General features: G+C 37.4%; 1 protein-coding gene across 2 annotated transcripts; it reads right to left on the reverse strand.

Annotated features, from left to right (window-relative positions):
• Positions 1–64: 64 nt before the first annotated feature.
• polk (polymerase (DNA directed) kappa) lies at positions 65–11505 on the reverse strand. 2 transcript variants are annotated; one of them, XM_053610160.1, is made up of 15 exons: positions 11293–11505; positions 7538–7691; positions 6567–6686; positions 6037–6189; positions 4890–5021; positions 4633–4783; positions 4262–4459; positions 4051–4175; positions 3797–3963; positions 3263–3295; positions 2980–3076; positions 2645–2816; positions 635–1795; positions 461–500; positions 65–282 (listed from the first exon to the last, which is right to left on the reverse strand). In XM_053610160.1, exons 1-15 carry the CDS (start codon positions 11340–11342, stop codon positions 180–182), a joined length of 2856 nt encoding a protein of 951 aa, XP_053466135.1. In that variant the 5' UTR covers positions 11343–11505; the 3' UTR covers positions 65–179. The 2 variants fall into 2 exon arrangements, with proteins under 2 accessions (XP_053466135.1, XP_053466136.1); XM_053610161.1 differs by lacking the exon at positions 11293–11505 and adding an exon at positions 7811–7897.
• Between the last annotated feature and the right edge of the window lie 711 nt (positions 11506–12216).

The raw sequence follows: 12216 nt of genomic DNA on the forward strand, positions 1-12216 counted from the left end.
TTTACATCACTTTTTTCCCCCCATCCAGAGTGGAAGTTCAGCAATCCAGTTTGATTAATGATGGTTTTTTTTTTTTTTTTTTTTTTTTAATTCATTACTTCATTGACAGTCACACTGCTTGGTCTGTACCTGCAAGCCGGAGTAACAGACACAGACCCCAAGAGATAAAATGAACCATGTTAAAATTTATGATTGCTGTTTCCCTTGAAGAATTTATCAATGGTGTGTCTTGTGCTGATGGCTTTGGCTTTCTTTGGTGGAGGAGGTGGTGACAATCCTCGTCTGCAATTAAAATGCAAGCAAACACACACACACACACACACACACACACACACACACACACACACACACGTACTGATTTTCATACAGAAAGAAAAGTATACTCAAATGTCCCATCTTATTTAACATATCATTAATACAGTAGCCAACATGGCTGTACAATTAAGTAAAAAGACCTGACCTTTTGCTCTTTCCTCTTGCAGTAGAGTATTGCTCATGATCTGCAAAATAATCGACATATTCAAACAGCGCAAGAAAATTGTACTGTATTTATCAACACATAGCCTAACACATTCCAATACTGAATTTACAGTATATTACTCAGTATTATAACGTATCCGTCCAAGACACTGACCTTTGACTTTAGAATTGGATTGAGCCATTGGAGGAACGGCTTCTCTAAACTCCAAAAGCACTTCCTGGTTAAGACACATGTCCACATGATGGTTGAAGAGAATGAGGTCATCAGTATCCTGAGCCTGATTGCACACTGGACATGTCAAGGTGGAGACCTTCATGTCCAGTGGCTCACTAATAACTTCAACTGAACTAGCTGTCTGGTGGAAGGACACAGATCCAGAATCACTCGTGGTTTCATGAGGCACGAGAGAGCCCTTTTCTCTTGTACTTTCAAAGCGTTTAAAAAATGGTGTATTAAAACCAGAGTGTGCACCGATTTCAAAAAGTGGTGTGGAGGAGCTGGTGTGAGGCCCTTCATCGTTTCTTTTCAATACTGATTTCCTGCTTACGGAGCTTAAATCTATGGCTTTATGATGATCTTTTTCTGCATCACCTTGCTTGTCCAATAAATTCTTGTCCTCACACAAGTACTGACATCCATCCATGGATGTGCTCTTATTGTCTAGTTTACTGTGAAGACACTTGTCTATATGTTGGTTGAATGATGAGAGGTCTTTAGTTTCTATTTGACTGAAGCACACCGGACATGTAAAACACTGCAGCATATTTGCAGACTTTGTTTTTGTTTGGGCTGCATATGACACTGGGTTTGTTGTGGGGAAATTTGAATCAGATTTGGCTGCGAGTTCATGTGTATCTGGATGACTTATCCATGTGCATCTCTGCGTTTCGTCTGTTTTGACTGTTGCTTTGTGGGTTCTAACAATAAAGGCAGAGTTATTTGTTGAGTCTGTGGGTAAACATTTAGATATTTTGTCTGTGTATGGTCCAGATGTTTCTTCTTGTTCATATTGCTTTTGCAGCCTTTTTGCATGGGCCTTTTGGAAAAAGGTCTGTTGCTGAGGTTCAGATGCACAGCCAGATTCTGTCCGCCACTTACTGAATGGTTTAGATGTCTCCCCTGTAAATGAAGGACTTCTGGGCTCAGGATACTGCTCCCATGTAGAACTGACACTAGAACCCATCACACTGACCATTTCTGATTTGGATGGCTGAGCTGAACTGCTATAATCTGATGCCATCTTCAGAAACCCCACAATGCTTTTCTGCCGGGGCTGTTTATCATCAATACTGATGAAGCTTGAGACACGAACACCTAGTAAAGAGAGAGAGAAAAAAAACTCTCAAAGTTTGAAAGAAAAGATTAAATGAAAGCGTTTTAGTAGCATTACAAGTATGGAGAAGATTCCATGGCAAATAGAAAAGCAATAGAAAATAAAAATTAATGAAATGCAAAAACAATGAAGAGGGGATTGTGTTTTATGAATTAAATGCTGAACATGTGTCTGAAGTGAATATAAGCCATGTTTACAAGCTATCCGTGCCACTGCGTTGCATTTTACTGTGCAAATTCCAGTTAAGATGAAAACATGAAATACAACACACAGACAGTATTACATTTCATTATTGACATGCCAAAAAATGTTCCACAATGAAAAGCAAAACCTTCATTGAATTGTTCTTACAGTGGTAGATCTCTTCAGTAAAAATCTATCAGCAGAGTACTGCTTTTTTAAGAATGAAATGCTGACTTAGCATTTTTTCCACTGCTGTACTGTAACTGCATTTCGCTCTGGGAGTGAAAGGTAAACAACAAAGTGGTGATGGAGAAACATTTTCTAGTGCTGGTAATCATCCCACTGATGGTAATTACTTGCTCTATCTAATGACAGGAAAAACTGGATCCTGTCAACAAAGCCGTTAGGCAACCTACTCATGTAATTTTATAACATTAACCAGAGGTGTTAATGGGCATATGAAAATAATTTGTCACTTGAGTAAATAACAAGAGCAAAACCATAAAGCAGTCACAACTCCATTATATGATCGTGGTAACTAGGAAAGGTCTTTCCATCATATGTGGATTCATCAAATATCAACTGAGTAATAACCGAAGACACATCACTGGAAAAAACAACAACAACAACAAAAAAAAACTGCGTACCCATTAATCTCAGCCTCAGGGGTAGAGGACTGACATGATCAATCTCAGCTTTCAAAAGGTCTTTAGCAGCAGCAAAAATCTCCTCTTCAGTGCACACAGCACACTGCAGTGTGAAAGCTTTGGTCTTCACCTCAAAGTTGACATTCTTCAGTTTCAAAGTGACAGTTTTACCCTGTGCGTGTAATAAAAGTGTATTAAGCGTATTGCTGTGTTGTGAATCTAGCAAATTTAAACACTGACAGCTTATCTAAAAATATATAGCACTCACAGAGTGTTCTTTAGCATTACCAGCCTCTCAAAGGCACTATATAAATCTGATTAATGTGAAGCGGTACCTTGAGGCCCTCCCTCTGTAGATCCTTTGCCAAATCGTGACAGAGCTCCCTGCACAGTGAATACTGCTCCTGTGCATCGCTCATCTCAGCAAATGTCCTGCCATAGAAAGCATCATGCTTTATTCTAGTTCAAAACATGGGGCTTGACATTGCCTTTACAGATCTTAAAAGCAGTGCATTTCCATTTCATTTTGTTTTCAGATGCTGGCTTCAATTTCATAACCCTGAAGACATTTAGATGTCCAAAATATGTAACAGCTTGTTCTGTAAAGGAGCAAGTTACCTTTCTGTGCTCATGCTTTTTCTCTCAGAATCTCTGCGGACACAAATACAGAAATAATAAACGTTAAAAAAAAAAATCTTGCCAAAGGAGGGCTTTAAATCAGCAGAACATGCGAGTGAATTAATGAAATGTGTATGTCAACGAATACACAAGTTGGTGAACATGTGAGGGAATGTATGTGATTGAATGAATATCAGTATATGAGTGAATGTGTGTAAATGAATGAGTGAATGCATATGTAAATGAAATGAATATGTTAGTAAGTAAATGAATGTGAGTAAATATTTGTTTTTAAACTTTTGTGCAACAAAGGCACTTAGTCACCTAAGTCCACATCGGCTCTTTAATTTTCTTTTTAAGGCCCAATTCATTTTCCTTATATTCAAATTTTTACACATTGGCTAAAAAGAGCAAGTGGTCAAGAAGTATATTTCCGATTTTAAATTACTACGAGTAAGTCTTGGCTGCGTTTATTTATATAAAAAGAGATCATACTGTAGTTCAGACAGACCAGAGTAAGTCAGTGCTACACACCTGTCTATGCAAGTAGAGCCGAGTCCGAGTGAAATTTGGAGGAAATGGTGCCAGGTTGTTTCAGAGAAGAGCAATGACAGCATCGCCATCTGCTGCCCAAGCTGGGAACAACTGATGATACCTAATGCAGCTAGCATCTTCTCAGTCACTTTCCCGACACCAGAGACCTGCAAAACAAACACATTTAGCATTTTCATAGTCACCATCCTGGCAGTACTTGACATGTGTGTCTGTAATCATTGGAGGGCAAAAACCTTCCGAACGGGCAGCTGTTGGATGAAATCCATCACGGCTTTTCTCTCAGGAAGAATTCTGTATTGACCATTGGGCTTGTTCTTATCACTGCACACTTTTGCGAGCATCATGTTCGGTGCGATACCTATTCGAATAATGAAACAAAATCCATCAGGACTGTTTTATAAATCATATTGTGTCCACTACAGATGAATAAACTCTTTGTATTACCAGCACTTGCAGTCAGTGTTGTTTTCTGCTCGATACGAAAGCGCATCTCCCTCACAGCTTCTTCAGGACTTGTCCCAAATACCTCCACCTTCGCATCAGCCCCTGAGACAACAGGGGAGGAACTTGGGCTGTCCTCAAACAGCACAGGGGACAGGGTATCTGTCTCTGCTCCAACACTGATCTCGTGTTCACTCATCTCTTCCATTGAAATATTAGGGGGGAAAATATTCTAACTCAATTTCAAAGGCATGAGGATACTGTATATACAATTTGAAATTTTATAATGACTACAATGTTTCTAATTTTTTGTGCAATAATGCACAAGTGTGAATGTCTATAACTTATGTATTAATATTTAATAGTTAAAGTACCTCCTGTGGTCTTCACTTCACAGATTTGATGTGTTCTCATTGACTCAGGCCAGTGCTGCCTCTGCTCCAGATGCTCAGTGATGTCCAGATAAGCTTCATCTAAACTCATGGGCAAAAACTGAGGATCATAGTCTGCAAATACCTCTCGCACCTTCAAGACAAAGAACACAGAAATATAAGGAAAACTCACAGCAAGATGTATTAAACATTTATGCAGAGGGGCTTGGGACATGTTAATTGAGACAACTGACCATTACCTGTTCACTCACTGCTCTGTATTTGTCAAAGTTGGGTGGAACGATGACCAAATCCGGGCAGAGCTTCTTAGCAATGAAGCCTGGCATGGCAGCACGGACACCATACCTCCTGGCATGGTAGTTTGAAGTGGACTGATAAAGTTAAACATGTTTGATTAAACATTTAAAGACATATGCAGGACATGATTTTTAATATAAACGCTAAAGCCTAGTTCTGATAAACATTTCAGACCAGTTCCTCCAATCCATATATCTGCACCATAAGCAAACAGCAGATTTAACATCATTATAAGTCAACTGAACTGTAACATCCTACCCATAAACACATATATAGTGGAACAGAATAGCAATCCTAGGAGCTTTATGTCTTGAGTATACTCCATACTCAATACTGCAGAAGGTCCAGTAAGCTTCTGTTGCAACCATAAGGAATACGTGTAATGTGAAAAACGCACAGTTTGAAGCAGAGGTTGACCGTTTGATCGGTTTTGCCGATTAATCAGCACAGATAACCGAGGGCTGGAACTAACCACAAAAATCCACACCGATAGTTTTTCCCGGTTGCGTCTGTTGCGGGAGGGCTGAGAAGGGTCTGCTGCCATTATAGAGTACGAGAGCGGCCTCGAGACGCAAACCAAAAATTATCAGTGACAGATTTTTTTGTGTTTTTCATTCATTTTGGATTTCTCGTTTTTTATTTGTTATTTAATGTGTCAGTTTGGATGTATATATTTTATTTATTTTACAAAACCTATTTGTTAATAGTTAGTACATAATATTTATTTCATTGCACAAGTAGAGTAAGTTTTCCTGGTATAGTCAGCACTGTTTATTTTTGTAATAGAGTTCAGCAGTATTTTACTTTGAGTGTTATGTTTTCATTCAGTATCAGTTTTAAAAACTATCAGTTGATTAATCGGTTATCAGCAGGTACTGCCCTACTTAGTTACTGGCATCTGTAAAATCCACTATCAGTCGACCTCTAGTTTTAATTGATTATACAGCTGGAATCGAGTGTGTTTGTGCATAGTTGGAACAAAAACCTGCAATCACACTGTCCGTTTATGGATAAAATTACCTACTCCTGAATAGATTTAAAAAGGTGATGTCAAGAGAAGACATAATAATATATGACCAGGATCCTCACCAACATGCTCATGGATCCCACAGCCATGGGCTTCTTCTTCAGCTCTGGACAGTCTCTCATCTCCACAGCAGCATAGAATGCATCCATATCAACATGTACAATCACCCTGTCCAGCTCACAACTCCTTTCCAGATCAGCAGTCAGCTTTTCCACCTACAAGAAAGAAAATTATAACTGTTATATAAATATAACAGGACGGGCAGCAGCTTTGCTTCCTTACAACTCGAATTCGATCCTGAGTGAGTTACTGACTCATGAGCTTCCCATGTCCACATGGGTTCCCTCCAAGTAAACTACCTCTAGTTGTGTGTGTGAATGTGTGTATGTGTGTGTGTGGTCCCATCCAGGGTATATTCCTGTCTGCTCCCAGTATTCCTGGGATAGGCTGTGATCAACCATGACCCTTACCAGGATAAACTGCAGATGAATTAATTAATTATTCAAATAGGACAAATCTCAATTTGTCTATTCATCTAAGGGACAATTCAAAGAAAGTTGCCTCAAATGTAGAATACAATAATAAAAATTACCTCTGCTTGCGCTTTCTGTACCTGCTGTTCGGTAACCTTAGCTTTATACCGCATCATCTTCTCGATGCGCTGGTTCACCTGACGCTCCCTTTTCAGTTCGTTCTCATAGAATCTGGATCCCTGCAAACCAGACACAATATTAGATCACCTACAATGTAGTTAGCATGTTGCAGTATATTCCATTTCCGTATATACACTCAGTAAGTATTTTTCAAAGTAACCCTACACTGACCTACTGTAACCACACAGGTACGCTTCGGTGGTATACTGTTACTGACTGCCATATGCCTACAAAGTGCAGCAGCATTGTAGGTAAAACACAGTGTAAGAAAACACCAGGAAACACTGCTGCACCTGATTACACTCACAGCAGCACCACACACACTACCATGTCAATACTCAAATGTTTTTCCCCCAGATAAAAAAAAAGGGGGGGGGGGGGGGGGCAGAAAAAAAACAGAAACATCACAGAAATTCTGATGGTTTCCACTACAAATACCATTATAAACCATCAGCTAACCATTAAACCATTACCATTATTGGTCCTTAATGGTATCCACTAGACATTACATGCCTCCAATAAATGGCAAGAAATTACCAGTAGAGACCCACACTGACCATTAGAGTTTCCATTAAAACTAATACAATTCCCATTATAACCATTACAAATTCTATGAGGGTTTGTATTGTTTGTTTGTTTTTTCAGCATGGATTTAATTGATGTATAGAGTAGAGTAGGGCTGAAATTAGGACAAACAGTACTTGTATACCTACAAAGTGTACCCACATAGTATTTTTACCTGAGAAAGTGGGCACTGAAGATAAGTGCTATAGATTTAATATGAAATAATGGCTTCTGCACTGCATGTAGTGTAAAGTGATCCTGTCTAAATCTTGAACAAAGACGACATCTGTGCACCATGAATCAGGTTTACATACTGAATCTATACAAGCGCAAAAGTTCAGCAAACCTTGGATGTTTCGAGAATAATCTTGTTGATTTTGTCCTTGTCGAGACCTTGCATGCCTGCCTTGTTATCATTCAGGGCCACCCTGGAGAGGATGGTGTCCTGTCCCCTGCTGTCATTGGGCTCCATCTTCAGCACAACAGCTGATGCTCTTGCTCTAGAGAAAATATAAACAAAGACAAATATTTATTAAAAAAAAAATTGTTCCGAATCAGCGAGATATAAACAGCTAACACGAAACTAAATTTTAAAAAAAATAATAAATTAGATGCTAACCGTTACTGGTTAGCTGAAACAGCCGAACAACAGCCGAAAAACAGCTGAAAAAATTTTGACACTTCAATTGTCTTCGCCGCCATTTTCAAATTTCCTCGTCGATAAACGACAACACGTTGCCATGCTGCCACCTGCAGTACCGGAGCGAAACAGCAGCATGTTTTCATTTAGTGTAGTGTTTATTTGGGATTATACTGTAGCTTTAAACTGAAACCCTTTCAAAGTTATATTATCATTATCTGTTGTTATATGAATAGGCAACAGACTTTATATTTTATATTGAGATCAGTTAACTGAAATGTTTTATTAATTATTCATTAATTACACAACATATGTAATACTTGTACACTAAACCTAAAAGCAACACAACTTCGAGAACTTAAGGAACCGTTTGTAATGGCAATGCTGTTTAACACCAACTTAGATGTGTAATAAATATATTCTATTAAAATGATTTTATAATTTATCTTAAACAGCTGAACTGTAATAATAGTTTTAGAGCTTTACAATATTTCCAACTTTATGCTGGAAATAGTATTTATTTTCTATTCCTGAATTTTAACACGAGTACCCATAGGTGGCGCCATTGCCTTCAGATGAGATGGGAAAGAGGTTTTATTTTTATTTATTTATTTATTTATTTATTTATTTATTTATTTATTATTTTTTTTCACAACAACCGTTAACTTTTTATATTACTGAGTACAACGTGTATAGCAAACATATTACATCACACAGTATTGGATGTATTTTAAGTTACAGTTTTAAAATGTTTCACTGGCTTTCAGATTTATTAAGTTTATCAAGAGTCCTATTTTTCCATTTTAGTTGTTCATTTATCCATATACTCACTGTATATAAATTGTAATGTAATTCTCACTTTGTTTTTCCATGGTGGATTTGTCCAGAATTATTTCAATGGATAATAGCCATGGATACTCTAGCCGTCTTACAGTCTGTGGTTTTGTGCACTGGCACAGCATGACCTCACCTGTTTCTAAATCTCTTTGATTCCTTGTGGTCAGATGTGTTTTCTCCTTTGATTTTGATATCTCACCCATAAATCTGCTCAAATGGTCTTCTGTTAAACAGAACTCTGTTAGCACAGAACTGCAGGAGCCAAGAAGAAAGAGCCAACTATGTGTTTAAAGATAAACTCAACATCTTAAGGGCAAAATGTACCATCCTTTAGTGCAGTCTTAAGTTAGTACATTCTCATAGTAATAGGTAGTTATTTTTCTTTAAAGATACAGTGAGTGCAAAGTACTATCAAAGAGTGTGTTGACTTTTAATTCTGTCTCAAAAGAAGTGAAACAGTCTGTTTGTTTGTCTGTTTGTCTGGATGTTGTCATCCCTCCCCATAGTGATGTGTGTGCTGGTGCATGTTTTTTTGTTTTCTTTCCTCCTCAGCCCTGAAAATATGCATCGTTTTTTTTTCCCCCAACAGTATAACACACCTACATTTTAGTGAAGAGTTTAGGGTATTCTTGTGGGTTTTCTTGTGAAAATAATCTACCTATTCTATATGTCCTCATGTGAGTTCCAATCACAGAAACCTCAATTGACCTATATAAGCTGGCAGACATCCTCTTTTACAACCCTATATTCTCTAATGAAAGACTTCAGTTCAGTTTTTGATGAGTTCATTTGCTGGCTAAAATGACAAATTGTACCATAAAGCATTCTCTCTTCCTGATTTCAATTCTGTGTCCTATGCTGTAGTGAATCTGCATCTATGCCACACCACACGAATGAGGCAGCCTGCGACAATGAAGTGCTGTTTATGCCACCTCAAACTCTAACTCTCACATACACTGGATTTACTTATCAAAGTCACATTACTAATTCTCACAAACACATACACTTTTTTGGCCACTTTACCAAATTTCCCTTTGGGGATCAATAAAGTACTCTTTCTCTCTCTCTCTCTCTCTCTCTCTCTCTCTCTCTCTCTCTCTCTCTCTCTCTCTCTTTCTAGCTCTCTCTCTTAATAGGAACACCTGTACCCCTGCACATTCATGCAGTTATGCAATTGACCAATTATATGGCAGCAACACAATGTATCAATGTATAAAATCATGCAGATGTAGGTCAAGAGCTTCAGTAACATTCAGATTAGCTATTGCCTAGGTTTAGTATGTTGTGCCTTCTGGGATGCCTTTTCTGCTCACCACAGTTGTAAAAAAGTGGCTATTTGAGTCACTGTAGACTTCTTTTCAGTTTGAACGAGTCTGGCCATTTTCCTCTGACCTTTCTCATCAACAACACTTTTTTGACCACAGAACTGTTTCTCACTGGATGTTTTTGTTTTTCACACCATTCTCTGTAAACTCTGGGACTGAGGCTGCTGTGCATGAAAATCCCAGGTGATTAACAGTTTTTGAAATTACTCAAACCAGTTCATCTGGCGTGAACAACCAGTCACTTAGATGAAGTCACTGAGATCACGTTTCCCCATTTGGATGTTTGCTGTGAACAGTAACTGAAGCTCTTGACGTGTCTCTACATGATTTTATGCATTGCATAGCTGCTACGTGATTGGCTAATAATTGTACGAATGATCAGGTGTACAGTTCCATTCAATTCAATTCAGTTTTATTTGTATATCGTTTTTAACAATGTCCCAAAGCAGCTTTACAGAAAAACATCAATTTAGGATATACATTTTAAATTAATGAATTTATCCCTAATAAGCAAGCCAGAGGCGATGGTGGCGAGGAAAAACTCCCTGAAACGATATGAGAAAGAAACCGTGAAAGAAACCAAACTCAGAACGGTATCCATCCTCATCTGGGTAACAACAGATAGTGCAATTATAAGTAATTCCCTTCTATAACTGTGTACTACATGGTCAAATAGTGCAATTGCGTAACCAGGAATTTCATTACAGTTTTCACATGAAGTCAAATAGAAACTGGTGTTCCTATTCAAGCGGCTGTTGAGTGTACATTCAATATTTTTATATGGTGTATTCAAGTAAAATGCCCACGCATAGCTACTTTTTACCCCTTAATCAGAAAACCTTTGATGTGAGTGAGGTGAAATTTGTGCCAGTGAGAGCTTTGTGTGCATGTGAGATGACTACGTTTGAAATCTGCTGTTACTAAATTTTTTAAGGCATTAAAAGTATTAAAAGAATTTAAACTTATCTTAATCCCCTAGCTGGCAATCTTTTCTTTAAATAATACTGTTTATTGTCCATTGCAGTAATTTCCGAGCTATGGTCCTGGAGTTCCAATGCACTGAAAATGTTAGTGTATTTCCTCATTTTAAACACAGAGAGAAGCTGTTAAGAATCTAATGCATTGAGCAAGGTGTGTTTGGAATAGTCAAAATGGGAACATGTTCAAAGGAGCTATACTTGAACATTGTGAAACATTGGGCTGATATGGCTTTAACACTATTAATAACAGAGCTGTATATATATATATATATATAAAGTGCTGATACAGACAGTTTAGTAAATATTGAAAGAGTTGTACCTGATAAAAGACAAACTCAAGTTCAAATCCTTCTTTTTCTTCACTTGCATGTATTTTTGGTCACATGGTCCTTTATCTAATACAGGAGTCTAAACCAGATGTAATTTTTCTGTGGTGACCTGCTGTATAATTTGACACCTTCTTGTTGCTTCCAAAGAACAAAATGCAGCTCATGTGGATCCAGTTAATTGACTCTCATACAATAAAATAAGACATTCCATCATATAATGTTCCACATTGTATCTACTATCACTATCAGTTTGGTATTTACTGGATCTTATTATCTATTGCCTTTTGGCATGTTGATAAGAGGCTTTTAACTGTTTTTAACTTTTAACTTTTAAAGCAACTATAGAATAGCCTTTTTTGGATAGATTTGAATCTGAATCAAGCTGTCTGCTTTTATGCCTCTTTCTGTCTTTTGTTTTCATTTTGACACATTAAACTGTTTATCTATCAACTTTGTTTTGTTACTCTTGTTACCTGTATTACTTGTTACACTTCTTGTGATTTTTTTTGTTTTGTTTTTTTTTTTGGTTTGGTTTTGTTTTAGACACACTTCTTGTTTATAATGTGTCATGTGTTTATTGCATTGGATTTATGTGTATCTAGCCAAGCCAGTTCCCAGAGTGAGTTTTTGGAGTACACAACATCAAAGGGTATTTTTTTTTTTTTTAATATAATCAATCTTATATTAAAGTCTTGTATTCATAATGCTTTCTTAAAGCTGGCTGTAAGAGTTTCAAAATGTACTTTCTAGTTTCATTTTCTATGACTGTTATTATAGAGCTCAATATTTCCAGTGGGTTTTTCTTTTTTGTTGTAAAAACCTGTCATTATTCACCTCAGCTGGCTTCTCTCTGTCAGTCACATGTTTTTCAGTGCTTGTTTGAACCTGTATTAGTTTCATAGTGTGTCAGAATT

The sequence above is a fragment of the Ictalurus furcatus genome, chromosome 22 (genome assembly GCF_023375685.1).
Source record: "Ictalurus furcatus strain D&B chromosome 22, Billie_1.0, whole genome shotgun sequence".
Taxonomy (NCBI): Eukaryota; Metazoa; Chordata; class Actinopteri; order Siluriformes; family Ictaluridae; genus Ictalurus; species Ictalurus furcatus.